The sequence below is a fragment of the Emys orbicularis genome, chromosome 8, assembly GCF_028017835.1.
Source record: "Emys orbicularis isolate rEmyOrb1 chromosome 8, rEmyOrb1.hap1, whole genome shotgun sequence".
In the NCBI taxonomy this organism is placed as follows: Eukaryota; Metazoa; Chordata; order Testudines; family Emydidae; genus Emys; species Emys orbicularis.
Genome location: NC_088690.1, coordinates 67,473,553 through 67,500,740, shown reverse-complemented (window position 1 = coordinate 67,500,740; position 27,188 = coordinate 67,473,553). Strand labels below are relative to the sequence as shown.

The 27,188-nt window shown below is 53.9% G+C and overlaps 1 protein-coding gene across 1 annotated transcript in view; it reads left to right on the top strand.

Moving 5' to 3' along the window:
• Positions 1-213: 213 nt before the first annotated feature.
• LOC135882901 (zinc finger protein 250-like) overlaps positions 214-27,188 on the top strand; it is a 256,811-nt gene continuing 229,836 nt past the window's right edge. Inside the window, exons 1-4 of the mRNA XM_065409933.1 lie at positions 214-232; positions 493-606; positions 950-1,065; positions 1,098-1,561. Of these exons, the coding sequence (XP_065266005.1) occupies positions 214-232; positions 493-606; positions 950-1,065; positions 1,098-1,561 (713 nt within the window). The remainder of the gene's footprint in view (positions 233-492; positions 607-949; positions 1,066-1,097; positions 1,562-27,188) is intronic.

The following is a 27,188-nucleotide window of genomic DNA, read 5'->3' as shown; positions in this document are numbered from 1 at the left end:
CCCCGACAGCAGAACCTTCCCGTTGCTGAGTATCTACACTGACCCACTACAGCAGTCCAGTCATGGTGTCTCAAGTGTAGACAAGCCCTGAGATACGACATTCGGTGACACCCCCATCCCTCCTATTCCTCACTGCGCTGAATCCCACCAGCCCGTGCTCAATGGTCCCAGCTCTCCTACAACTCCCCCATTCTCTCGGGGTTTCTCTCTGGGATGAAGAAGCAGGTCCAGGGTAACTTCCCCTCTGGCTGGGGTCTTAACTTCCTGGAACGTGGAGTTTCTGTCTCTGTGTTTTAGGAGCCCCTTTGCTGAGCAGTGTCTGGCTGTGTGTGTTCCCAGCAGAGATGGGGAGAGTTAAATCCCTCATACGCAGAGTCTCCTGCACCTGGGGAGCTGCCCCCAGCCTTTCCCTGCTGTAAAATGGGCTGGGTTAAAGTAATCGAAACGTCCCATGAATTCCCTGATCTCCCTTGTTTTCTTTCCCCTGAGCAGGGTGTCCAGTTTCCAAACCTGATGTGATCTCCCAGCTGGAACGAGGGGAGGAGCCGTGGGTTCCAGATCTCCAGGGCTGTGAAGAAGGAGAGATCCCCAGAGGTGCCTGCGCAGGTGAGGGATCATTAAACCAACTCAAAGCTCTCAGTGCCCGAAGGAAACAGCTGGGAGTCCCTAAAAGCCTTGTGAGCTCTCGGGGTTCAGGAGTATCCCCAGGAGGCCGTGTATCCTCAGGGCAGCTGTCGCTCATGGCTTCCTGCGCATCCTGACTGACACCTGGCAGAGCTCCCTCCCTAAGGGGATGTGGAGGCAGAATTGTTCCCCTCCTCTCTCCCCTATGGGGAAGAGTTGTGGAGAATCCAGCTACTAGGTTTCTTTTCTGTCTCTCCAGCTCTAATTTTGGTTTGTTTTCCCCTTTCCATCCCTGTGTCTGAGGTTTCTCTCTCTGTCCCAGCAGGTGCTAGGATGGTGAGTGAGGAGAAGAAGCAGAATCCTCAGCAGGAAGATTCTGAGCAAGTGGCACCACATGGGGGATTATCGCACAGCTCCAGAGGGAATGTGTCCCGGCATCGTGTGCAGGGCAAAGCCTGTGAGAGTCAGCACAGGCTGAGAGGGAGCAGAGAAACCAGCCAGCGGAGAAAGTGGGTAACTCCATTAATTGTCAGGGAACTCACCAGGACCTCCTGGAAACCACAGCCCAGCCGAGAATACCCACAGGAGAGAGAAAAAACACATGCACTGAGTGTGGAAAACATTTCACTAACCACTCAGCCCTTTTAAAACATCAGAGAATCCACACAGGAGAGAGACCCCATGAATGCAGTGAGTGCGAGAAAACCTTCCCTCTGAGCTCTACCCTTAGTAACCATCAGAGGATCCACACAGGAGAGAAACCCTACGAATGCTGTGAGTGCGGGAAAAGCTTCACTGTCAACTCAGACCTTATTGGACATCAGAATATCCACAAGGGAAAGATACCTCATCAGTGCTCTGAGTGTGGAAAAACGTTCACACAGAGTTCAGCTCTTATTACACATCAGAGGATCCACACTGGAGTGAGACCCTATGAGTGCCATGAATGCGGGGAAAAATTCAGTGTCAAGACAGCCCTCAATACACATCAGAGGATCCACATGGGAGAGCACCCCTATGAGTGCTGTGAGTGTGGGAAACTGTTCTGTCAGAAATCAACCCTAATTACACATCAGGCAAGGCATACAGGAGACAGACCCTATCAGTGCTGTGAGTGCGGGAAGGGCTTCAGTGTGAGCTCGGACCTCATTGTACATCAGAGAATTCACATGGGAGAGAGACCTTATAGATGCTGTGAGTGCGGGAAAAGTTTCACCTGGGGCCCACCCCTTACAAGACATCAGGGTGTTCACAGGACAGCGATGCAGCGTAGAAACATTGTGTAGGGCAGAGAAAAGACTTTTTTTTAAAACACATTTGCTAATTCCCACATAGTGACCTTGTGGTTTGTTTGCACCATTTGTGTCCCTCTGTTCTCTCAGACCCCTCGTGTGTTGCCCACTTGTGCCTTTTACAGGTCGCCCTTCTCTGGGGTGAGTCCCATGCTCCTTTCCCCCAACTCCTTTCTCCTGTGAGTCATGGGAGTGTGTGTCCTTCCAGCAAGGAGTTTCCATCAGCCCCAGGTGGGGGAAGTTGGGGTGACCACAAGTCGCCTCACTGAGTGAAAATGGACATGGGGTTTGTCTTCTGCTCTAGGATTTCCCTGGGCGTCGGCGTGCTGGAGGTAGCTATCCTGATGTAAACACACCGCTCTCTTTGCAGTGCTGACATAGCCCGGGCACAGGGGTTGGGGTTAACTGGCATCTTCCCCTTTGGCCTGTCCTAATGGACACCCATTTTCCTGGTCTGGACAATCCCTGAGCATCACGTTTATATTGTCACCGCAGTAGCAGAGCGATTGTTAGTCACCAAGTCCCCCCTTTGCTGACAAAATGTCTCCTTCCCAGTTTTGCTCACGCTGGTCCAGGTGGTGCTGGGCAGCAGGTATTTAGTTTTTTACCATTTTCCTTATTTAAAATACATTTCCATGTAACAAGGAGGAGCAGGAGTGGGACAGATGGATCATTTCAGCCTCTGCGAGGCCGGAAGGCAATGGGGCGAGTCGGAGGGATTCCCTCCTTCCCCATCACCGTCACTATATCTGCTGACTCCAGCAGCGCTGGCCTGTGTGTGAGGCACAGTGGAGTTTATCCACCTGTATTTTGCCCCCCCTCCGCCCCCCACTCCCAGAGAGTCTCTGCACTTAGGATCAATTTGATCCTGTATCCAACTCATTAGAGCTGGAGATGAGTGTCCCAGGCCTGGGTGGGGAATTCCAGTGGTGCAGGCGGGTGCTCCGGCCGGGAGAGAGGCCTCTTCCCAGCTGTCTCTCCCCGCAGCAGCACCTAGGCTTGGTGGGGGCGCCTCCCTTCCCCCCCGTATCAGCTGCAGGGCCGGGCCCACAGGATAGGCGCCTCTCCCCGGCAAGGCCAGGGCTGGGTTCCGGCCTGGGCAAGGGCAGCTCAGCCTCAGCTGGGTTCGCGCAGGTTGGAGGCCGGGATAGATTGGGGCTCAGGGAAGGGTGACTCTCCCCTGGCCAGGGCAGGCCCCCGGGTGGGTTGTCTGAGGGCCCATGCGGCGCTAAGGAGGCTGCTGGGTGGCTGCGTGGCTGTGCAGCTTACAGGGAACTCGGGCTACTTGTCCTGTACTGTAGGTGTAAGTGCTGTTATTTGGAGGAAGAAAAATCTGTTGTTGTTTTTTCACATATATTGGAAGTTGAAAACTTGGTTTACAAGCACAGCCTTAATCACGGAGACGCTCCCGACACCCACACACTCCTCCTTGCGTCTGCTTTGTACAGTTAGACTTGAAGCTCCTTCCCCTAGGAGCTGCCTCTCACGATGTGTGTGTCTAATACGACACTGAGCGCAATAGAGCCTCAGTCTTGGGTGCAGCCTCTCAGGGCCGTCCTTACCCATACGCAAAGTGCGCAGCTGTGTGGGGCACCAGCCCCTGCTCCGCCCCCACGCCCCTGAGGACTCCAGAAGCGGTCGGACCTGCCCTCACCCATAAGTAGAGCGACCCGGCCCCAGCCTGCTCCGCTGCCCGACTCCCAGCCGCACCGCCGGCGAGTGCTGGGGTGGGGGGGGGCGGTTCCCCCCGTCCCCCAAGCTTGGGAGCCAGGGGAGCAGAGCAGGCTGGGGCCGGGTCACTCCACTTCCCACAGAAAGTGGCCAGCCCCTGTTCCCCATGGAGGCCTGGGGTGGGGCCCCACACAGCCCCCCTGTAGGGCACCAAAATAGCTCGGGACGGCCCTGCAGCCTCTGGCTGCTACTGTGTTAACAAGAATCCTGCTAGCAACAGGAACAATGACTGTTCAGTCAGAGCAGACACTCCGCGAGCAGGAAACCCAAAGCGCTCAGGCTGAAAGGATACAATGTGGGTTGAGTGAGGCAGAGAGAGCCTCTCTCATCCCCACACAGGACAGTGAGGTGGATGTGGGGGGGAGAGGTGATGAGCCGGGCTTTAGGGCTCCTTATCTCTCTGTGGCCTCTGTTGACATCCCTGGCTCACTTGCCTGTGCCCAACCTTGTCATCACAGCAGTCAGGAGACGCTGCCCCTCCCCCCATCATTCTTCTTGGGGGTCATTCCTGCCCCTTTCGAGCTCAGGGAGTGATCACATGACACTCCTAGGCCAGGTCTCGTCTCTGGCTCTGATGCAGGGAGCTCACAGTGCTCAGCCTCAGCTGTCTGGCTCTGAAGAGCAAACCCGGCCGTCTCCCAGCCCTTCCCCCACTCCTGACCGGATCTCACAGCTCTGCAGGCATCAGGCAGCAACTTCATTCCCTGTCTCAGCCTCTGCCTCTCGGCGTGAGAATCTAGCTCGCACGCTCAGTGTTTCTGCTGAGAGAGAGATCGAGAATTGCCATTGTTCAAACAATCTCATGACACAGGGTTAGACAACGGTTGAAGTGAAATACAATTTTAAAAAGGCTCTTCAGGCAAATGATCGTTTGTCTCGTGAAGTCCTCAATAAATCTGAGCTACATCCTGTCAAACTAAGCTAATATCAAAGTATGTGACCAAACAGCCTTCACCAGGAGAGAGAACCCCCAATTCAGGATGGGCAATAAAACACTTGCACATTCAAAAATTGAAATCTCAGAAAATCTTTTAAGACTCAAAATCAGGGAAATAAATTTACCCATTTTCTTATGAAGTAGCTAAACCTGCTTCACTATTCATCTCATTATTTGGCTGTATTAGTTACAAAAGTTTTAGCATCACTATATTAAAAGAGAGAGAGAGAGAGGGGAAAAAAATAACCCAAACGACACATCTACAAATGATCTGAACTAGCCTAGAAAAAGCCCAGAAGCAATTTTCTCAATAGCTGGAACCAGGGCTATAAGATTGGACAGGTCACTCTGTGCTTTGAGGCTCAGTGGGAATTTCCTGCCCACTCCCACGTCTGACACTTTCTTTTCCAACCCTCAGGAGACTGATTTAGGATCATAGAAGATCAGGGTTGGAAGGGACCTCAGGAGGTATCTAGTCCAACCCCCTGCTCAAAGCAGGACCAACCCCAACGAAATCAACCCAGCCAGGGCTTTGTCAAGCCTGACCTTGAAAACCTCTAAGGAAGGAGATTCCACCACCTCCCTAGGGAACCCATTCCAGTGCTTCACCACCCTCCAAGTGAAATAGTGTTTCCTAATATCCAACCTAGACCTCCCCCACTGCAACTTGAGACCATTGCTCCTTGTTCTGTCATCTGCCACCACTGAGAACAGCCGAGCTCCATCCTCTTTGCAACCCCCCTTCAGGTAGTTGAAGGCTGCTATCCAATCCCCCCTCACTCTTCTCTTCTGCAGACTAAATAAGCCCAGTTCCCTCAGCCTCTCCTCATAGGTCATGTGCTCCAGCCCCCCCCCCAACATTTTTGTTTCCTTCCCCTGGACTCTCCAATTTGTCCATATACATTCTGTAGTGTGGGGCCCAAAACTGGATGCAATACTCCAAGTGTGGCCTCACCAGTGCCGAATAGAGGGGAATAATCACTCCCTGAATCTGCTGGCAGTGCGCCTACTAATGCAACCCAATATGCCATTAGCCTTCATGGCAACAAGGGCACACTGCTGACTCATATCCAGCTTCTCATCCACTGTAACCCCTATGTCAGGGGTCAGCAACCTTTCAGGAGTGGTGTGCCGAGTCTTCATTTATTCACTCTAATTTAAGGTTTCACGTGCCAGTCATACATTTTAACGTTTTTAGAAGGTCTCTTTCTATAAGTTTATAATATATAACTAAACTATTGTTGTATGTAAAGTAAATAAGGTTTTTAAAATGTTTAAGATGCTTCATTTAAAATAAATCGCAGAGCTCCCCGGACCGGTGGCCAGGACCCGGGCAGTGTGAGTGCCACTGAAAATCAGCTCTTTTGGCCCAGTCCTTCTTGAGAGTGGGAAGGGGCTTGGACACCAGCTTAAAGCCACATCTGCCCAGGGCAGCACAGCACAGTGTGCAATGCAGGGGTCACATTTCAGTTATTTACACTTTGTGAAACTTAACCCTGAGGTTCTCAGCCCTGGGAATGAGACTGTGGAATTCCCCAGCCCATGGGAAAGATCATGAGTGAAAATATCCCCCAGGGTTGTTACATCCCTGAGGGACCATCTGTCTCTGGGTGCTGGGGATAGAATCAGGACCTTTCACTGCCAGGCCTCTGCTTACGACCAAGACCAGGTCAGCCGTGATCAAGTATAAACAGTGACTGACAATGAGCCTTAGCCCACCTACTGTTGTTAATGGGCAAGGCGGTAAGGCCTAAATGTACAACAATGGCCTAATTTTGGGTACCTCCGTTTATCTCTTTGAACTACAGGGCTGCAGGGACCTTGTTCCAACTCCATCTGGAGTCCGTGGGCAGTGCAGGGGTCCAGCCCCTCAGAGAACCAGCCCCTACGCACTTCAAGGCAGTATCCCAGGTTTGGACCCTACATCAAGAGACATTCTTGAAGTCTGGACCCAGCCCACCACTGTGCTCTGGCTCCCATGCTGGCTAGCGTGGGCCAAAGGGGCTGTAGGGAAGGTGTAAAGCCCTCCCCCACCCTGGGAAATTCCTCCAACAGAGGTGCCACTTGTGCCTTCCCCCAGCAGCTGCAGGCCCAAGGAGTGTTCCGGGGGGAGGGGGGGCATGGACAGGCTGGAGGAGGAGGGGATGGAGCAGGGGTAGAGGGGTGTGGCCAGGATGAAGCTGCACCTCAGTCTTATACCCTGGCAAAGCCCCTAACACCATTAAAACGGGTGCAGCACTTTACTCAGCTGAGCTGCAACCTCTGTATTAACCATGTAGTTAAAGTGCTGCAACATCGCACCCAGGGAACTAGCTGCATCTGCAGCAGCATCTCTGCTCAGCACAGCTTCCCCACCACAGCTGAATTCCCTCCTTCTCCCAGACGTCTGCTTTCCAGACTCCTGCCCCAGGCCCCCTCGCTCTGGTCCCAGATCCCCTCCTGCAGTGGAATGGACACGTGGCCGGAGAGCCCTGGACACTGGAGTTCTCTGTTTATCCCACACCATGGACCCTGCAGGAGCGCTAGTGCAAGCTCCCCTCACCCGCTGCCCTTGGCCATTGGCTTGCAGCCCCCAGCTGGGGTAGAGGAGCCCATTCTCTGTGGACCAATGAGTCCCTGGTCTCTCTGCTGGGACTCACAAACAGGGAGAAAATCAGAGCAGGCCTTGCTGGGTGTGGTTGTATGTGACGGGGTCACCTACCTCACTAGGGCCCAGGCCGAGATCCCAGCACATTCCACGCCAGCCCCTGACCTGCCATCAGATGGACTTTCAGCCTCTGTCCCTGTGGTGGGGGGGAGGCATTGGGTCATTGCCCTGGGGGCGCTGCTGGGCGAGGGAGGCGATTTACCTGCTCACACACCCAATGGGCTAGTTTTACTTTAGTTATTATCTTTGAAAAGTCATGGAAGATGGGAGAGATTCCAGAAGTCTGGAAAAGGGCAAATGTAGTTCCCATCTATGAAAAGGGAAATAAGGACAAGCCAGGCAATTACAGACCAGCCAGCTTAACTTCTGTACCAGGAGAGAGAATGGAGCAAATAATTAAGGAAGCCATCTGAAAACATCTCAAAGATAATAAGGTGATAAGCAATAGCCAGCATGGATTTATCAAGGACAAATGGTGTCAAACCAACCCCTGGTAGCTTTCTTTGACTGGGTAACAAACCTTGTGGATGGGGGGAAGCGGTAGATATGCTATATCTAGACTTTAGTAAGGCTTTTGATACAGTCTCACGTGACCTTCTCATTAACAAACTAGGGAAATACAACCTAGATGGAGCTACTATAAGGTGGGTGCATAACTGGTTGGAAAACTGTTCCCAGAGAGTAGTTATCAGTGGTTCACAGTCAGGCCGGAAGGGCATAACGAGTGGGGTCCCACAGGGACCAGTTCTGGGTCCGGTTCTGTTCAATATCTTCATCAGTGATTTAGATCGTGGCATAGAGAGTACCGTTACAAAGTTTGCAGATGATACCAAGCTGGAAGGGGTTGCAAGTGCTTTGGAGGATAGGATGAACATTCAAAATGATCTGGACAAACTGGAGAAATGGTCTGAGGTAAATAGGATGAAATTCAATAAGGACAAATGCAAAGTACTCCACTTAGGAAGGAACAATCAGTTGCACACATACAGAATGGGAAATGACTGCCTAGGAAGGAGTACTGTGGAAAAGGATCCAAGGGTCATAGTGGACCACAAGCTAAATAAGAGTCAACAATGTAACCTGTTGCAAAAAAGCCAACATCATTCTGGGATGTATTAGTAGGAGTGTTGAAATCAAGACACGAGAAGTAATTCTTCCACTCTACTCCACGCTGATTAGGCCTCAACTGGATTATTGTGTACAGTTTTGGGCACCACATTTCTGGAAAGATGCGGACAAATTGGAGAAAGTCCAGAGAAGAGCAACAAAAATGATTAAAGGTCTAGAAAACATGACCTATGAGGGAAGATTGAAAGAACTGGGTTTGTTTAGTCTGGAGAAGAGCAGACTGAGAGGGGACATGAGAACAGTTTTCAAGTACCTAAAACATTGTTACAAGGAGGAGGGAGAAAAAATTTTCTCCTTAACCTCTGAGGTAGCACAAGAAGCAATGGGCTTAAATTGCAGCAAGGGAGGTTTAGGTTGGACATTAGGAAAAACTTCCTAATTGTCAGGGTGGTTAAGCACTGGAATAAATTGCCTAGGGAGGTTGTGGAATCTCCATCATTGGAGATTTTTAAGAGCACGTTAGACAAACACCTGTCAGAGGTGATCTATATAGTACTTAGTCTTGCCTTGAGTGCAGGCGACTGGACTCGATGGTCTCTTGAGCTCCCTTCCAGTCCTGTGATTCCATGATTGGATGATCCAAAGGTCTCGTCTTGCCTTAACGTCTCCAAATCTCTGCAAAGCTGTGTGTGGCACATTGAGCAGCCGCTGATGTTTCCATGTGTCGCCTGCTTGATCCCAGCACTAACACTGAGTGATTGGGGGTGGGGGTGTGACACAGCGGGAGCAGCTCAAACATGCAAAGGGGCTGGCCAGGGCAGTGACATCACAATAGCCTTTTGCAGGACCTCAGCTGATTGGTCAAAGGAGGTTGGGAGGCGGTGATCTCACAGAGAGTCTATGACAACGGGCAGGTAAAAGAGGCTGCAGGGTGGGGGCAATGGCTTTGCTGCAGGGAGTCTCCTCCTCAAGGTCCCCCCTCGAGGCCTGAGAGATAATTCTGGGTCATGTCTGTGAGCGCGAGGAGGAGCCTCTCTGGAGTTTTCCCCTTTCCCACTGCTAATTTAGCGAGAAGACAGACATCCCTGTGGAGCAGGTAAGAGCCCCAGAGAGGTTTGGTACCTAGGCAGCCTGACCCACCTGGTGCTGGCCAAATTCAAGGCATGGAAAACACTAGGTTAAGGTGTGAGAATTTCCCCCGCACACCTTAGGCCATTGTCCCTCAGAATTACGGGGGACATTGGGGTTCGTCATTTTTGGGTTCCCTTTTCCCTGCTTCCCTCCCTCCACTGCTCTCTAGCCCTCGTTGCGTTGTGGGAAGCCCTCCCAAAGAGATGGGGCAGGAAGGCTGCTCGGAGAGTGATCCCCACAGGTGACCTGAGCCATCCCTGGGCCATCTGGGGGAAATATCAGTTTCCCACCCCTCAGAGTCTCAGTGCTAATTGGCTGAGCTTGCGGCTAAAGCTCTCCCCTTTCGACAACTTCAGCTTGCCTGACAGCTTAGGGAGTTTAACAGGCTGTGGGGCTCCTTCTCCTGCAGCAACAGAGAGCTCCTGTCCCCAAGCGCCCCTCCTGGCCACTGAGTCCTGATGGCCTTTGAGCAGGGCAGGCCATCCTTTCTGTCGTGGGGTGCCCCAAACTGGGCCATCTAGCAGCCACAGGAGAAATCGCCAGCTTCTGGACCTGTGTGCACCGGCTGTTTGGTTAATATGGAAAGCTGCATCCTGGAGACTGGCCAAGATCCTGCTCCTTATTTTCAGCTTCTAGACTTCCTTGTCCATCCAGTGGGAGAGGACGGCTTTCAAGGGCCTGGCTTGGAGCCTTGCTAATGGGCCATCCACTGCTCCATGGCATGAAAAGACTCCCCGGGGGGCTGAGTTACTGCAGGGTTTTGTCTCTGGAGACCTCGCTCCTGTCTCTGTCTCCCTGGCTGGCCCAGGAGTGTCTGAGAGGGGAGCCGGGCAGGACACACCCAGCGATTGCCTGAGCAGATCCTTGTTGGAGTCCCAGAAAGGGGGTGGGGTTTGCCCAGTGCCATCACAAGTCGGGGAGCAGACGCCCCGTCCTCTTCCAGGGGCCTATTGGGTGAGGCCACATTGTCCTTGTCATGCTTCAGTCTGACTTCCCCTTGGAACAAACCCACGGGCTGCAGCCGCCAGACCCAGTTACTAGAGACATCCCTCAGGGGAGGGGAAGAGACCTTTGGTCTGTCAGCTCCAAACGCCCCAGGCCCTAAGCCATAGGTGGCGAGTTATATGGGCCCGTGGTGCTGGGCACCAGGAATATTCCTGGCTCAGGGGCCTGGCTCCAGCAAAGTTTGGAGCCGGGTCTCTCCCCTGGCCCCGCCTGCCACCCCTGCGCATCCCCCAGCCCCACCTGCTGCCCCCGGGCGATTGAAAATGGCCCCACTGCCACCACCGGCTGTACAACAGGCCTGAGCGGCTTCCTGCACGCTCGCTCCACGTGTCTGCCGACACATACCTGTGGCTGGGGGGGGGGGCGGGGCTGTGTCTCCGCACGCTGCCCCTGCCCCGAACGCCCCTGCGGCCAATGGGACGCTGTAGGGGCGAAGGGGACAGGAGCGCATGGAGACCTCCTGGCCCGCCCCGCCTAGGAACCGCTGCCAGAGGGGTGCCCCAGGCAAGCACCGAACCCCCCACCCCCTTCCAGAGCCTGCACACACACACCCCTCCCCACACACACCCTCCTGTCCCCAAATTCCCTCCTGCACACCCACCCCTTCTAGCCCCCAAACTCCCTCCCAGAGCCTGCACCCCTCACCCCCTCCTCCTCCCCCTGTCCCAGCCCAGAGCCTGCATCCAGCACCCAAACTCCCTCCCAGAGCCAGTACCCCTCACCCCTCCTGCACCCCAATCCCCTGCCCAGCCTAGAGCCTGCTCCCAAACTCCCTCCCAGAGCCTGCACCCCAGACTCCCTCCCCCACCGAAACTCCCTCCCAGAGCCTACACCCTGCACCCCTCCTGCACCCCAATCCCCTGCCCCAGCCCAGAGCCTGCACCCCAGACCCTCACCCAAACCCAAAGCCTTAGGAAGGTGTGGGGGGGGAATTTGGAGGGTCAGGTTCTTGTCACCACCAAAATTTCTACAAACCTGCCGTCCTAGGGTGTTATTAGCACCACGCTCTCACCAGCTGAGCTAACCGGCCCACAGAAACCAGCCTGACAAGTGGCCCTTTCGGAAAGGAGCCGTGGGCAGCCGCAGGGTGGTTGTGGCCTCTGGAATGAGGGGGAGCTGAGGATAGCTGCTTCTGTCCAGTGGAATTAGCTCAAGAGGTTGAGCGCTCGCTTCGCATGCGCAAGGCAGTGGGATCAATGGCCACATTCTCCAGTGGCAGGGGGTGCCCGTTCTCTGCCTTCCTTTTAAAAGCACTGCCAGGCAGGGGGCTAAGTGCCTCCAGTGGGCCCCTCCCTCTCCCTACTTGACCTGCCATAACAGTCCAGAGAATTTTACCCAGTGAATCCTACATGGACCCAAGCACCGTACAGTTGAACTAGGATAGATCACTCAGAAAGTCCTCGAGTTTGGCTGTAAAGATGTGAAATGCTATGGGGACAGGGGAGGGAACTGGCCTGTCTTTCAAGCTTAAATTCTGCAATTTCTACATCTAAGCATAAAGCTCAGGTCTGCACTGGCCATGAATTAAGCCCAGGCCTGCTGTATGGGAGACAAGAATTCTCCCGCAGACCCAGCAAGTGTGCAAACTAGAACAAAGTGACTGTGCACTATGGGCCCTGCCCCTGCCAGAGCCCCTCTGCTCCAGGGCACAGGGGTGTGGCCGACACTCCCAGGAGCTCTCTGCTTCTGGCCAGAAGGGAATTCTTTGGGAATTCAGTCATGACTGATATAGAGATTAAGGGGTTCGAGTTACATGATGTGCCCTGTGGCTTTAAGGCATTGGAGAAATGCTGAAGAGGTTAAAGGAAGCAGAGCTGGGTAGCTGGGTGTTGGCCCTCCAAACTTGTGCTCTGGTGAGACTGAGCAGTTGTGGGGATTGTGCAAGCTGTGGTGTTTACATGCAGATAAAAAATGTAATGAAACCCCATTTTTAAAACCACCCATGTCTGGGAATGTAAGAGAAGCTCTTTGAAATAAGTGTCTCCTTCACACTCTTCAAGATCACTGGCTCTAATACTCTACCGCCTCATAGAGCCCCGTGGTAGCGCATTTGACAACAGATAAAGTGGTTGCTGATTCAAATCTAGGAGCTCTCTTAAATGTGTTCTTTTTTAATTGAAATATATTTTCATATCCATCTCCTGTATGTTCAGGAGTTCCACTGAATGGGGATGTGAAATGAATTTAATCATTCAACATTTTCCCTGTTGAAATGTACAAACGCTGAACAAACCTGTCCATCGTCTAAAATCAGTTCCGGTCCTCTGAGGCTCTAGTTTGCTTTCATCGATTAAACAAAGATACGTTTCAGAGGGGGAGCCGTGTTAGTCTGTTTCAGCAAAAACAACGAGGAGTCCTGTGGCACCTTAAAGACTAACAAATCTGATGAAGTGGGTTCCAGCCCATGAAAGCTTATGCCCAAATCAATGTGTTAGTCTTTAAGGTGCCACAGGACTCCTCCTTGTTCAAACAATGATAGAATATGAATGTACATTTGCAGGGCCTTGATCTCCACGAGTGATGCTGTGCAGAAGAACAAGAACCACATCCAGTTGGGGCTCAGGAGTTAGCAGAGATCACCAGCACCTTGGCTCCTTCACAGTCAGCCAGCAGTAGCTGGGCCCCAGGACAAGGCACAAGAACCAGCCAGTGGCTCTGAGCAGGAAAATAGCCACCAAGAAGCTGGCTAGAGCTGCCGGGATCCCCAGAAAGGCCACCATGCCCATGTCCAGGAATAGTCCTAAGAAAGTGATGGCTGCAGTAGGGACAAAAAAAGGAAGAGAAAAAACCCACAAAGGTCACTGCTGCCAAACCCCAGAAGGTGGACAAGAGCCCCCCGGAAAGCAAGACAGGAGGGAGCAAGGCTAAAACCAAACCCAAAGCCAAGGCTAAGAAGGTGGCCCTGAGAAAGAAGTGAAGTGATTTCCATGGGGATGACTCCTGTTCCTCAAATGTTCTTTTAAGACTGACACTGGGCCTCCCAGAAAGAGCCAGATCCCACAGGACAAACAGCCCCACGGAGCGCAAAGAAAGGTGGTGGCAGTGAGGGTGTGTGCGCGGAGGGTGTTTCTCTTACACAGAGGAAGTGTTGTGTTTTGTGAAGCACCTTCCAGATGAATGCGGCTCTGACAGGGGATCTGCCCATCGCTCCTACGTGAGTCTGTGATCTGCTTCTGCTGTCTGAGAGGGACACTCGCTATCTGAGGCATAGCTACGCAGCACATCTGTGATGAGGACAGGTTACAAACTCTGGGTTCAATGACAGATGAGGTCGGGGAGGTTCTGGAAGGGGAACGGCAGCGCCACACAGGGTCATAATACTCAGACAGGGGCCTCACTTTCACTTCCCCTTTGGTTTCCATCACTCATTCCCTGACAGCCCCTCCACACACACACACACAGAGTCACAACCGTCTCCGTGTCCCACACTTCATTGGCTACAGGCTCCCTGTGACTCCCCCAGATGGGGGCTTATCTCTGCATCGCCCCAGCAGGGAAGGAGAGAGGCTGAAGGAGGACAAGAGACAGGTGGGGCTAGACAGGAATGGAAGAGACACTTCCTCCTCCTCTTCTTAAGAGACACTTTAAGCTCACCCCTGAGAAGTTCCAGTGCTGGGTGAGCTTAAATCACCCGCCTTCCCATTAACAGCTGGTGGCAGGAACCAGCTTGATCACTGAAGGCTGGCCACCTCTTCCTGCTTTCCTAGGGGCATTAACATGGATTTCTCCTTCCCCAAAATCCATCTATGAGACAAGAAGGCCAGCACGTCAATCAGCTATAGCTGGGATTAACATGTAGTACTTATAAAGCAGTGTTGAGTAGAGTGATGCTGAGGTTGTGAGTTCAAGTCTTACCTGGAGCAGCATCTCTTTTCTTTAAGCAAATGGTTTCAGCCATTTATCTTGCCCTGTGGAAAATCAATTCCAGCTCAGAAGACACTGAGAAAGGGAGACATCCACGTCAGCCCCCTTCACTTGTTACTTTGGCTACAGCAGTGGTTCTCAACCTATTTGCCATTGTGGGGTGCATATGCAGCTCTCTGTCTGTTACGTGGGCCACATTCACACAATATATCTACGACTTGTATGTCTCTGAGGATGTCACGTGGGCCGCACCTGTGCTGATTGGGCCGCAAGCGGCCCCTGGGCCCCAGGTTGAGAACCACAGAGTGCAGGGCAGAATCTACAGCTCTGTGATACTCTGCTGTCCACCAACCCTCTGTGTCACGATGGCTCCAGCAGAGCCTAGAGCACGGCCCATCCTGTGAGTCTTGACCCCTGGACACCCCTCCATCTACTCCTGGGGGAATTCATGCAGAATTCATGTCTGGCACCCAATTTTTTCCCCACAGAAAATACATTCTGGCCGAGAAGTGCTGCAGTTCCACCATTTGCCTAACAGAAACTGTGGTGGCGCCAGCAAAGCCAGCAATACGAACTTTACTCCTGGGGGAATTCTGCGCCACTGCACATCTCAGTTCCCTGTAAGCTGCGCGGCCGCAGCCTATTTAACACCGCGCAGCCGCTCCCATTGAAATAAGGGGGTATTGGGCTGTTAGAAAGGCGATTCTGTCCCGATAGTGCCCATCACCGCCAGGTAAAGAGACAAATCTTAAGATGTTTAAAGAAAATTTAATTTCACAGCATCCTGTCTGGCAAGAACTCACCCATCAATAGTTGTGAGTGTGAAACCCTCACTCCTTGTTATTTTGTCTTTATGGTCCTCACTTCTCCATTGTTAATCTGTATGGAATCTGTCTGGTTCTTTGATTGTTTCTGTCTGCTGTAGAATTAATTTTGCTGGGTGTAAACCAATGAAGGTGGTGGGATATAATTGGTTAGATAATCATGTTACAATATGTTAGGATTGGTTAGTTAAATTTCCGTAACATGATTGGTTAAGGTATAGCTGAGACTATTACTATATAAATTGGGGGCAAACAGGAAGTAGGCTGAGGGAAAAAGACAAAAGGAAACTGGAATCATTGCTTGCTGGAATCTAAGCCCAATAAACATCAAATTGTCTGCACCTTCGGACTTCTAGTTTTGCAGCTCTCTGTTTTCGCGAGAAGAACCAGGGAGTGGAGGGTGAAGGGATAAACCCTCGAACATCTTGGTGTCATGACTCACATGCATTGCGTCGGACAGGTGGATGGCAGCCTGAAAGTCCCTCTCCCCAACAGTGCGCACAGCTGCTTGGAGGGGGTTATTATGGCGGACTCTCGTGATGGTAGTTGTGGGTTCTGGCAAGCAGGGGTAATGGATTTTTTGGATTAAGGGATACGGAAGAATCAGGGCCCATTCCAGTTAAGGGGTCAATCTGGGATGAGATTAAGAAGAAAATGGGGGCAGCATTAGGGGACCCGGAGGGATGGGGGGTGGCTGAGTTGGGGGCAGTTAAAGATAACTGGGTATAACAGGGTTTGGAGGCAGAAGCAGTTAACAGGCCTCCTTAAGAGACAGGTGCTGGGGCTTGGTCCTAGGAGAGCGGAGAAACAAAAGTTTCAAACTGAAAAGCTGCCAGGTTTGCAGGAGCAGGTAACAACCCCGACTCTTCTCCCAGAGACAGGATAAATGACCTGGGGATCAGGGTTCCAACCCTCCTGCTTCAGGGCATAAGCCAAGCACTCACTGCCAGGTGTAGGAAGAGATATAGGAAGAGAGCCCACCAGGGCCGGCTCCAGGCACCAGCTTAACAGGTGCTTGGGGCGGCCAAGGGAGAGGGGCGGCACCTGCGGCAATTCGGGGGCGGTAGGTCCCTCACTCCCTCTAGGAGCGAAGGACCTGCCGCTGAACTGCCACCGCCGATCGCGGCTTTTTTTTTTTTTTTTTTTTTTGCTTGGGGCGGCAGAAATGCTGGAGCCGGCCCTGGAGCCCACTGAGGCTTTCATTTTGCAGGCTTCTCTCAGTAGTTCCTGCAACAGCTGAGGAAGCTCTTAGAAGGAAGGTGATATGGATGGTGAGCACTCAGCTGTTGTGACCTGCACAGGATGTGCCATGTTTGTCTTTCTTCCACCGGACAGAAGCGCCTTTGTCTGTACAAAGTGCAAGCTGGTCTCCATATTGGAAGAGAAGGTTCGAGGTCTGGAGAAACAAGTATCAACCCTGCGTTGCATAAGGGAAAATGAAGATTTCCTGGACAGACGTCAGGATGTGCTTCTACAGGCACAACGTTCTGAAGAATCAGAGCAGGCTGCGCAGCGGGGACAGGAGGACAGTGAAAAAAATTGGCAGCATGTGACCTCCAGAAGAAGAGAGGAGCATCCATGTACCAGCAATGCAGATACAGGTGAGCAACCGTTTTCATGTTCTCTCCACAGGTAGTAATGCGGAGAGTGGACTAGATGATACATCTGAGGGAAGGGAGCAGAGGGAGACTCCACCGATTGGAAGGCATGAGATGCATTGTTCTAGGGATGGGGGTTCCACGACCACTGCTCCCAAGAGAAGGAGGCGGGTGGTGATGGTCGGGGTCTCCCTCCTAAGGGGGACTGAGTCATCTATCTGCCGTCCCGACCGAGAAAACCGAGAGGTGTGCTGCTTGCCGGGAGCTAGGATTCACGATGTGACGGAGAGACTGACGAGACTCATCAAGCCCTCGGATCGCTACCCCTTTCTGCTTCTCCACGTGGGCACCAATGATACTGCCAAGAATGACCTTGAGCGGATCACTGCAGACTACGTGGCTCTGGGAAGAAGGATAAAGGAGTGTGAGGCGCAAGGAAAAAACTTTTGAAGTCGTAATGAGAGTGGCCCATTTCAGACAGTTGACAAAAAGGTGTGAGTAACAGTAGGGGGAAATTAATATTGGGGAAATTAGGTTTAGGTTTTATAATCACCCCGATATCTGCTGGGAGAGCAATACAGCAGTGCACAGACAATCCAGGAAGTTTTTGGAAAGTGTAGGGGACAATTTCCTGGTGCAACTGCTGGAGGAACCAAATAGGGGCAGAGCTCTTCTTGACCTGCTGCTCACAAACTGGGAAGAATTAGTAGGGGAAGCAAAAGTGGATGGGAGGCAGTGACCATGAGATGGTCGAGTTCAGGATCCTGACACAAAGAAGTAATGAGAGCAGCAGAATACAGACCCTGGACTTCAGAAAAGCAGACTTTTGACTCCCTCGGGGAACTGATGGGCAGGATCCGCTGGGAGAATAACATGAGGGGGAAAGGAGTCCAGGAGAGCTGGCTGTATTTTAAAAAGACGGTTACTCACCGTTGTAACTGTTGTTCTTCGAGATGTGTTGCTCATATCCATTCCAGTTAGGTGTGCGCGCGCCGCGTGCACGATCGTCGGAGAAATTTCTACCCTAGCAACACCCGGTGGGTCGGCTGTGGAGCCCCCTGGAGTGGCGCCTTCATGGCGCTGGATATATACCCCAGCCAACCCAGCGCCCCCTCAGTTCCTTCTTGCCGGCTACTCCGACAGTGGGGAAGGGGGGCGGGTGTGGAATGGATATGAGCAACACATCTCGAAGAACAACAGTTACAACGGTGAGTAACCATCTTTTCTTCTTCGAGTGCTTGCTCATATCCATTCCAGTTAGGTGACTCCCAAGCCCTACCTAGGTGGCGGGGTCGGAGTGAGACATCGCTGTGTGCAGAACCGCTGACCTGAAAGCAGCATCGTCTCTGGATTGTTGCACCAGCGCATAGTGAGCAGCGAATGTGTGTACGGAAGACCAAACTGCAGCTCTACAAATGTCCTGGATCGGGACTTGAGCTAGGAAGGCAGTCGAGGAGGCCTGGGCCCTCGTGGAGTGAGCGGTGAGGCGCGGAGTCGGGACACCGGCTAGGTCGTAACAAGCACGAATACAGGACGTGATCCAAGAGGACAGGCACTGTGAGGAGACCGGTGAGCCTTTCATCCAGTCGGCTACCGCAACGAAGAGTTGTGTCGTCTTTCGAAATGGCTTTGTACGGTCAATATAGAAAGCCAGGGCCCTGCGTACGTCCAAAGAATGTAAACGCTGGTCTTGACGAGTAGCGTGTGGCTTTGGATGGAAGACCGGGAGAAATATATCCTGGTTCACGTGGAAAGGTGAGACCACCTTTGGAAGAAAGGCAGGGTGGGGGCGAAGTTGCACCTTGTCCTTGTGGAACACTGTGTATGGGGGTTCGGACGTGAGCGCTCTGAGTTCAGAAACGCGCCGTGCTGAGGTGATAGCTACGAGGAAGGCTGTCTTCCAGGATAAGTACAGGAGTGAACAGGTCGCCAAAGGTTCAAACGGAGGCCCTGTGAGCCTGGAGAGAACGAGGTTGAGGTCCCACGTCGGAACCGGCTGGCGTTGCTGTGGGTACAGCCGGTCTAAGCCCTTGAGGAATCTAACGACCATCGGGTTAGAGAAGACCGAGGACGCGAGTTCTCCTGGGTGGAACGCCGAAATAGCGGCGAGGTGAACCCTGATTGAGGATATCGCCAAGCCCTGCTGTTTTAGGGATAGGAGATATTCCAGTATGAGAGGAATAGGCACCTGCAAGGGGGACGTAGCTCGTTGCTCACACCAACAGGAGAAACGTTTCCACTTGGCTAAGTAAGTGGACCGTGTAGAGGGCTTTCTACTTCCCAGCAGAATCTGCTGGACAGACTGCGAGCATTGCCGTTCCGTCCGATTCAGCCATGGAGTATCCACGCTGTGAGGTGGAGCGATTGCAGGTCGGGGTGACACAGTCGGCCGTGGTCCTGAGAGATGAGATCCGGACTCAAGGGGAGCGTGATCGGCGTTTGAACCGAAAGCTCCAACAGTGTGGTGTACCAGTGCTGCCTCGGCCAAGCTGGAGCGACTAGAATTACGCGTGCATGGTCTCTGCGGATCTTGAGCAGTACCCTGTGGACCAGCGGAAATGGAGGAAAGGCGTAGAACAGGTGGTCCTTCCACGTTAGAAGGAAGGCGTCCGACAGAGAGCCTAGAGCTCGCCCGTGTAGGGAGCAGAATGCCTGGCACTTCCTGTTGGCTCGAGATGCGAACAGGTCGACCTGGGGAAATCCCCACCTCTGGAAGACGGAATGGATGATGTCCGGGCGAATTGACCACTCATGTGTCTGGAAGGACCTGCTGAGACGGTCCGCCAACGTATTCTGGACTCCAGGAAGGAACGAGGCCGTGAGATGTATCGAGTGGGCGATGCAGAAGTCCCACAGGCGAATGGCTTCTTGGCATAGGAGCGATGAGTGGGCTCCGCCTTGCTTGTTGATGTAAAACATGGCCGTGGTGTTGTCGGTGAGAACCAACACGCAACGGCCCTGTAGGAGATTGAGGAATGCCTGGCAGGCTAGGCGCACCGCCATCAGCTCTCGGACGTTGATGTGCAGGGCTAGTTGGGACGCGGACCAGAGGCCCTGGGTATGGTGCTCCCCGAGGTGAGCGCCCCATCCTAGAGATGAAGCGTCCGTGACCAGGTGGAGGGAGGGTTGTGGGGCGTGAAACGGCACTCCTGCACAGACCGCCGTGCGATCCAACCACCAGGTGAGGGAGGTCAAGACCAAGGGCGGAACCGTGATCACCATGTTCAGGTTGTCCCGGTGAGGACGGTACACCGAAGATACCCAAGCCTGTAGTGGGCGGAGCCGCAGTCTGGCATGCCTGGTTACGTAGGCGCATGAGGCCATGTGACCCAACAGGGCGAGGCATGTCCTTATTGTGGTAATCGGAAATGCCCTGAGTCCTTGAATGACGCTTGTGATGGTATGAAAGCGGTTGTCTGGCAGAACGGCTCGGGCACGTCTGGAGTCGAGGATTGCTCCAATGAACTCTATCCTCTGGGTTGGCACTAGAGTGGACTTCTCTCTGTTGAGTAGAATGCCCAGCTCGTGGAAAGTTTGTGTCACTATGTGGACGTGAGCTTGAACTTGGTCTCTGGTGCGGCCGCGTACCAGCCAGTCGTCCAAATACGGGAACACCTGTACCCCTTGCCGACGAAGGTATGCCGCGACGACCGCCACACACTTTGTGAACACTCTGGGAGCCGAGGACAAGCCGAAGGGGAGGACTGCAAATTGGTAGTGCACCATGTTTACTGCAAATCGCAGAAAACGCCTGTGAGGCGGATAGATTGCTATATGGAAATATGCGTCCTTCATGTCGAGGGCGGCGAACCAGTCTCCAGGATCCAGGGAAGGGATAATGGTCCCCAAAGATACCATGCGGAACTTCAACTTTACTATGAATTTGTTGAGTCCGCGCAAGTCTAAGATGGGCCGTAGACCCCCTTTTGACTTGGGGATCAGGAAGTAGTGGGAATAAAACCCCCTGCCCCTTAACTCTGGTGGAACCTCCTCTATGGCTCCCATAGAGAGGAGCCCAAAAACCTCCTGTGTAAGGAGTTGCTCGTGAGAAGGGTCCCTGAAGAGGGACGGGGAGGGGGAGTGGAGGGGCGGGGGGCGAGGAAAACTGGAGAGCGTATCCCCTCTCCACCGTGCGAAGGACCCAACGGTCCGAGGTTATAAGGGACCAAGCACGGTGGAAACGGGAGAGGCGATCCCAAAAGGGGGGAGTTGAATCCTGGGTACTGGTTGTGGTGCCGTCCTCGACCGCACCTTCAAAAGTTCTGCCTAGGGCCTGAAGGTGGCCTAGGCGGCCCCTGGTTTTGAGCCGGTTGAGGGCCGGTCGACCTTCGCCTACCACCTCGACCCCGCCTTCTGGGAAAGTCCTGTCTCGGACGAGGTGGGGGAGGGTAGAACCTCTGAGGCTGGGGCCTGGGGGGCTAGACAGTGACTGGCAGTAGCCACTGAGGCAAGGTGTGGTTAGAGGGTTGGGGGTTCCCCTGGGCCCCTGGACACCCAGATAGTGGGTTACTGCCGGGGGCAGGAGCCTGACGTAGAGGGGCACCGGGGTCTGGGAGGTACACCGGGACCAGCGGCAGGCGAGACACCAGCCTGTAGAGGGCACTTAGAGGCCGGAAGAGATCATCCCTCACCGGTGAATCGTTGCCCTGCGACACAGACTCTCTGTCTTTGCTGGGTCTGACTGCAGGCCTGAACCATTAACACTGAGCTAATTTTCCCCTGAACCAAGGTATCCCAGAAGTATCATAGCGAGGGGCGTTGTCTCCCGCCCAGACGGACGGGGAGGGAGCTGCAAACCCCTTACAGCCTCTCTTTCTAGTCTTTCATACTTTTTCTCTAAATATGTCAAAACACAAGCACGCAACCTTACCCCGGCCAAACACAGAAAAATGGGGACGGCGCCGGCAATGGGGACGGGGCGTGGAAACCTGTCAAAAACTATATGGTGATGAAAGCTATCGAGCGGTTACCTACTCACATGGGGTTGTCAGGGAGGGGTAGTACCTCTGATGGGGGAGCAGTCGTACTCCTAGGAGTAGCTCATCCACTTTGGTCCCCACTTGACAACACCCAGCTCCCACCTGTGGCTCCAAGTAGCTGTCAGGATGCGACAGCGGCCACACCCCGGAGACCGTCTCGACTGGCGGGCTAAACCAGGTGAGGGTAGCTGATGAGTATGAGACTCTCGGTGAGTTAGGGCCTGTCTACCCATTGCATGTGAAGGCTGGATCCGGCTGACTGAGGCAACCTGGTTCAACCTGGTTCAATGGTCAGGAAGGCGATGACAGCAAGCGTTGTGGAACGCTTAAGAGCACGACAAGACACGTAGGCGTCCTGGTCATCCACTGCGCCCTGCCCTATCTCCAGCCGTCTCGACTTCTGTCCTGCCACTGGATACAGATAGGAACTGGGAAGAGAGAGTGCGGCTGACGTCGCGCAACTCTCCCTCACTTTAATCCAATTCACGCGCAAGTCTCGACATCATATCATATCATATTACATCATATCAAGTCCTGTGGCGATGGGCGAGCGACGAAGCAGCAGGTGTGGATACACTGGGAGCTGTAGCCGCGGACCTGCACATAGGCGGCTCAGGCATAATGGTCGTTCCTCACTGACCGAAGCAGCAGTGGAGCTCGGCATCTTCTTGAGCGACTGAGCAGCCCTATTCAGGATTGCACTGCTCACCTCCGTAGAATGAGGAGGGGGCTAGAAAAGGTGCCCTAAACATTGCCTGCTTCACCAGGGCCGGCTTTAGGAAGTGCGGGGCCCAATTTGAACAGTTTCGACGGGGCGCCAGCAGGGATGACTAAAAAAAAAGCCACTTAAAAAGAACCCTTTCATTTCTTCCATGTATTATTTATTTTCCATGACTATATAAATAATAACAAAATTATATATTACATACATTGCATCATATATTAATTAGCTGATTTTCACTTTCATATTAGGAAAATAATTTATATTTTGATAGTTGTACAACTGATTTTCTTCAATAATGTTTATTTTATTAAAATTTATAAAATATTTCCTTATTAATATAAAATTGTGCCCTCCTCCCCCCCACCTCCCAGCGCCTCCTGGCCCGCGGAAACAAACCCTGCTTCCCCAGCGCCGCCCCGCCGAAACAGCTGTGGGCCGAAAAGGAAGGTTGGCTTGGGGGGGGGGGGAAGAACCGGCACACATAGGGTGACCAGATCACAGCAGTAAAATAGGACCTGACCCCTCCCCGCTCGGCCCCACCATCACACCCCTCTTCACCCCCGAGCCCCCCGCTGGCTTGCTGCATCCCTCCTAGTCAGTCCCCCACCCACCACTTGCCTCCTTTCACCTTCTCCCTCCCCTGCCAGAAACCCCCATGCCCGCCCCTAGAACCCCTGCTGGCTCACTGCTTGCCTCTTTACCCACCCGCCGCTTGCCCACCCACTCGCCCCCCCCAAAGTATAAAGCCTCATTCAAAGACCCAGGGGTCACTATATTACTGCACACAGCAGTCAATCAGTGCAGTTGTAGATAAATCGCTGCATTATGCATTTTTGTATAACTTTTATATGACTTTGTATTGAACCTTGGTAATGTTATAGCTGGCCCCTAAGGTAGTATAATTAAGGTAAAAGAAAAATGTCTTTTTGCTAGAAGTAGAATAAGATCTTCCCCCCACTTTGTAATCAATTGACCTGAATGAATGAGGTATGAATGAGGAAGGTGTGGAAGGCAGGCACTTCCAGACAGCTGCAACCCTTGGAGAGGGGCTGAGAGCCAGCCAAGGAGAGCTTTGCCCAGGGCTGAGTGGGACAGAGTTTGGGTGCAGGGTCCGGGCTGGGGCATGGTGTGGGGTGCAGGATGGGTGGAGGGGTGCAGGCTCTGGGAGGGAGTGCGGAGGGGTGGATGCAGGCTCTGGGACAGAGTTTGGGGGCCGGAGAGGGGGTGGTGGGTGCTGGGGGGGAGGGGACTGCCATCACATGTGGCTTCCTTCCTCCCCTGCTGCCCCTCACCATAGCCTCGGTGGGGGATGGGGCTGACCCTTGCCCAGTGTTTGCAGGAGTGGTGGCTGGGGGGAAACCCAGTCAAACTCTGGTTTTACTCTTTCGTTGATGGGTCACTTTAACCCCTTACAAACCCCTTCCCGCCTCTCTCACCCCCCTTTTCTACTGGGCTTATTTGATCTTTCTGGTGGAGCCAGAAGAAAACCACAAACCCCAGCGAGAGCAACAGGCTGGAAGACTAGACTGAACCCACCACCCACCCAGCCTAGTCCATCCCAGAGCCCAGGACTGAGGGCAAATGTCCCCCCACCCCCGGGCCACCTGCTTCCACTCCTGGCCTCTCCTAGCACCACCAGCGATTCTGTGTGCCTGCATCGGGTGGGATTTCAACCGGACCCCCCCCTCGCTAAATTCACCCCTGTTTTGCGACCACTCTGCACCAAGAGCACCTTCCTTCCCTGTCCTAGAGCTGCTGGATGGCTAGAAAGCTGACCTGGGTGTTTGATCGATCCGGAATATTATCGTGGCCCCCCCCAAAAAAACTTAATGTCCACGCAGCTTTGGGGGGGGGGATATTCCTCCCCCCCAAAACCGGTCTATTTTATTGTTGCAGGGCAAATGAAGAAGCCAGAGTAATGGAAATATTCAGCCCCTACAGTGGTCTTGCAGCAGGGGAAGCAGAGTTGATGGGAAGGGAACTGGTTTGGATAGGAGCCCCCGTCCCCCTCCTTTGCAAAATAATTTGGGGAGGGGAATCAGATCACTCCGTGCCTCAGTTTCCCTCTCTCGGGGGAGGGGCGAGAGATAAAAGTCTCAGCCTGCCGTGTTGCAGACCTTTTGCATTCTCCCCTCTGGATGTATTTGATTTCCTCCTCCAAACCTCCCTCTCTCTCTCACCTGGAATTCACAGCACTAAGTACAGGCTCCGGGCCTTCTTCCTGGGTTACATGATCCTGAGTTTAGTTTTGAAACAGACACAGGCAGGCACAAACTCACCCTCAAACAGCAACACCACCGAAAACCACAAAACCAACCCAATATTACAAACCTATGGGGAATCATAGGGTCAAACACTCACCGACAAACAGTCGGTTCAAACTGAGCAGTGAGTCCCCAGTAACACAGAGCTGCGCTAGTGATGGAAGATCTATTTTGTCTTCCCTACTTAGCACAGTTCAAAACTTAGCACTGACCAGCTGCAAGGATCCTGGCGGGCCCTGGTATGGTTGTAGCAGCAGACTGAATGTTTGGGAAAAGCGAGATATGTGCAATAGGCAATGTAGTTCCATCTGGGCACCAGCCAGCTCCTGTGCCCCAGAGAGCTCTCACAGCTCACACTGAACCAGGGACAAAGGGGGCAGGAGGTTGGAAGAGAAGGTGCCATCCTGGGACCCAGGAGACCCATAGTCAATTCCCAGCTCTGCCACAGATGCTCTGCGTGGCCTCGGGCAAATCCCTTATTCCCTCTGTGCTGCAGTTCCCTGTCTGTTCAGTGGGGGTAGCAGCCAGGCCCTGCCCTGCACGGGGCGGTTAGAATAAATGCAATCGAGGTTGGACAGTGCTCTGATGCCACGGGGATGAGGGCCAGGATGGTGCCTAAGACAGACCAAAAGCAAGGGGGAGCTACAGAACCGGTGGTGAGAGGGGTTTGGCCTTTGACAGTCTGCTCTGGGTGCCTGGGCTGTCAGACCCCAGCCAGCCACTGGCATTGCCAGACTCCCTGATCTCTGGTGCTGCTGCTCTCCCTGCTTCTAGGAGTCACTGCTCCCCCTGGGCTGAGACTCCCGCAGCAATCATCTCCTGGGGCTGCCGTGGCACTGAGCGGCTAGCAAGGCCTGAGACTCAGCTGGGGTGGGGGGCTGCTCTTAAAGCAGCTTTTGTGTTGTTGCCGCGGTGGGAGGGGAAGCAGAGATGGGGCCATTTTACATCCTACGGCCAAGGCGCCCAGCAGCTTGGGCAGGCGCAAAGAGCCGCCCGCGTGGGCTGGGAGCTGGGGGAGGGGAGCGTTCGGGAACCCCTGTTCTGCGCTGTCACAAGGAGGAGGAACCGGGATGGAACTGATTCTCCCACTCGGGGATCCGGAGACCCCCCCCCCCCGGCTCCAGCTGTATGGACGCCGGGAGGGGCTCTGGCCTGGGGTCTGCAGGAGCTGGGACTAGATGAGCCCAGCGGTCCCTTCCGGCCTAAAGTCTGTGACTGTGGGGAGCGGAAGGTCCCTCCCATGACCCCGGTGGGGAAGGAGAGGCTCTAAAGCCCTGGCGAGGCCAGAACTAGTCTGGGCTGGGGCATCCCATGGCTGGGCAGTCACACATTGACTGGCTTGTGACTCGCCTGCCCATTGTGACACGCCCCCTGCTGGCTGCCAAAGCCTCATCCCCTCACTGCCAGGCTTGTCTCTGACAGAGCGAGAGCTGGCACGTGCTGCTGGGAAAGCTGATCCGGCCATTTCAGCTCCGCCACCGGCAGCAGAATGTGGGTGGCCCATATACACGCTGGCTTCTGCCCACTCCTGACTCCAGGCAGGAGAATCTTCTATTGCCCGCCTCTGCTTTTCCATTGCATCGCCAACCACACCGAGGTTAGATGAGAAGGTACCAGCCTCCCTGCCGCTCTCCTGCCTTCTGCTCCTGCCCCTTCACGGGTGTGTCTGAGCAACTCCTGCTGCTCCCGAGCCCGCCCCAGCTCCCCCACCCCGCTGGCCTCGCCCACCTGCGAACTGCCACGGCCCCAATATTCCTGGGGGAAGGGATCAGGGTCATTTCATTGGGCAGGAAGAATCCTGAGTGGTTGGATCCAGCCTGTCTGCTGTGCAGCTTGTGAACCAGGAGAAGGAGAGGTGGGAGTGACCCAGAGGAGGCTGTTTGGCCTGGGAGTTCGGAGACCTGGGTTCTAATCCTGGGTGACTTTGAGCACATCCCTTCCCTTGTGTCCCTGCTGGCTGCCTTGGCTAGTTAGAGTCTGAGCCCTACAGCCCAGCGATTGTCTGCAGCACCTGGTGCAACAGGGCCCTGAGCTCAGCTGGCATCTGGAGGTGCTGGTGGGACAGAAATAACTGGGCTGGCCCTGATGCTGAATGGGGCAATTGCCTCTCGTCACTCACAAGCAATGCCTTGTCCTGGCTTCTTGTAGGATGGCTGAGGAGGGCCGCCCAGAGCCCAGGCGCGCCTGGGAGGAGACAAAACCTCCCCCAGGGAAGAGTCGGCGGAAGAGGCCATGGCAGCAGCAGGGGCTGTGTGTGCCTCAGCCCTTCCGTGCCGGTGAGTGGGCGCCTTCTGGGTGGGCGGAGGGGGCTGCAAAAATGGCTGGGGCCATGGCCCTGCATTGGGGTGGGGCTTGGCCCCTGTGGGGGTTGGGTGGCAAGACTAGGGTGTCACTGGGGGGAGAAGACTCCATAGACCTTGTACTGCTCTGGGTTGCCACGAGATGGAGAGACAGACAGGAAAACCCAGGCAGGGGGGAATGGCCCCTCCTGCTGGCAGCA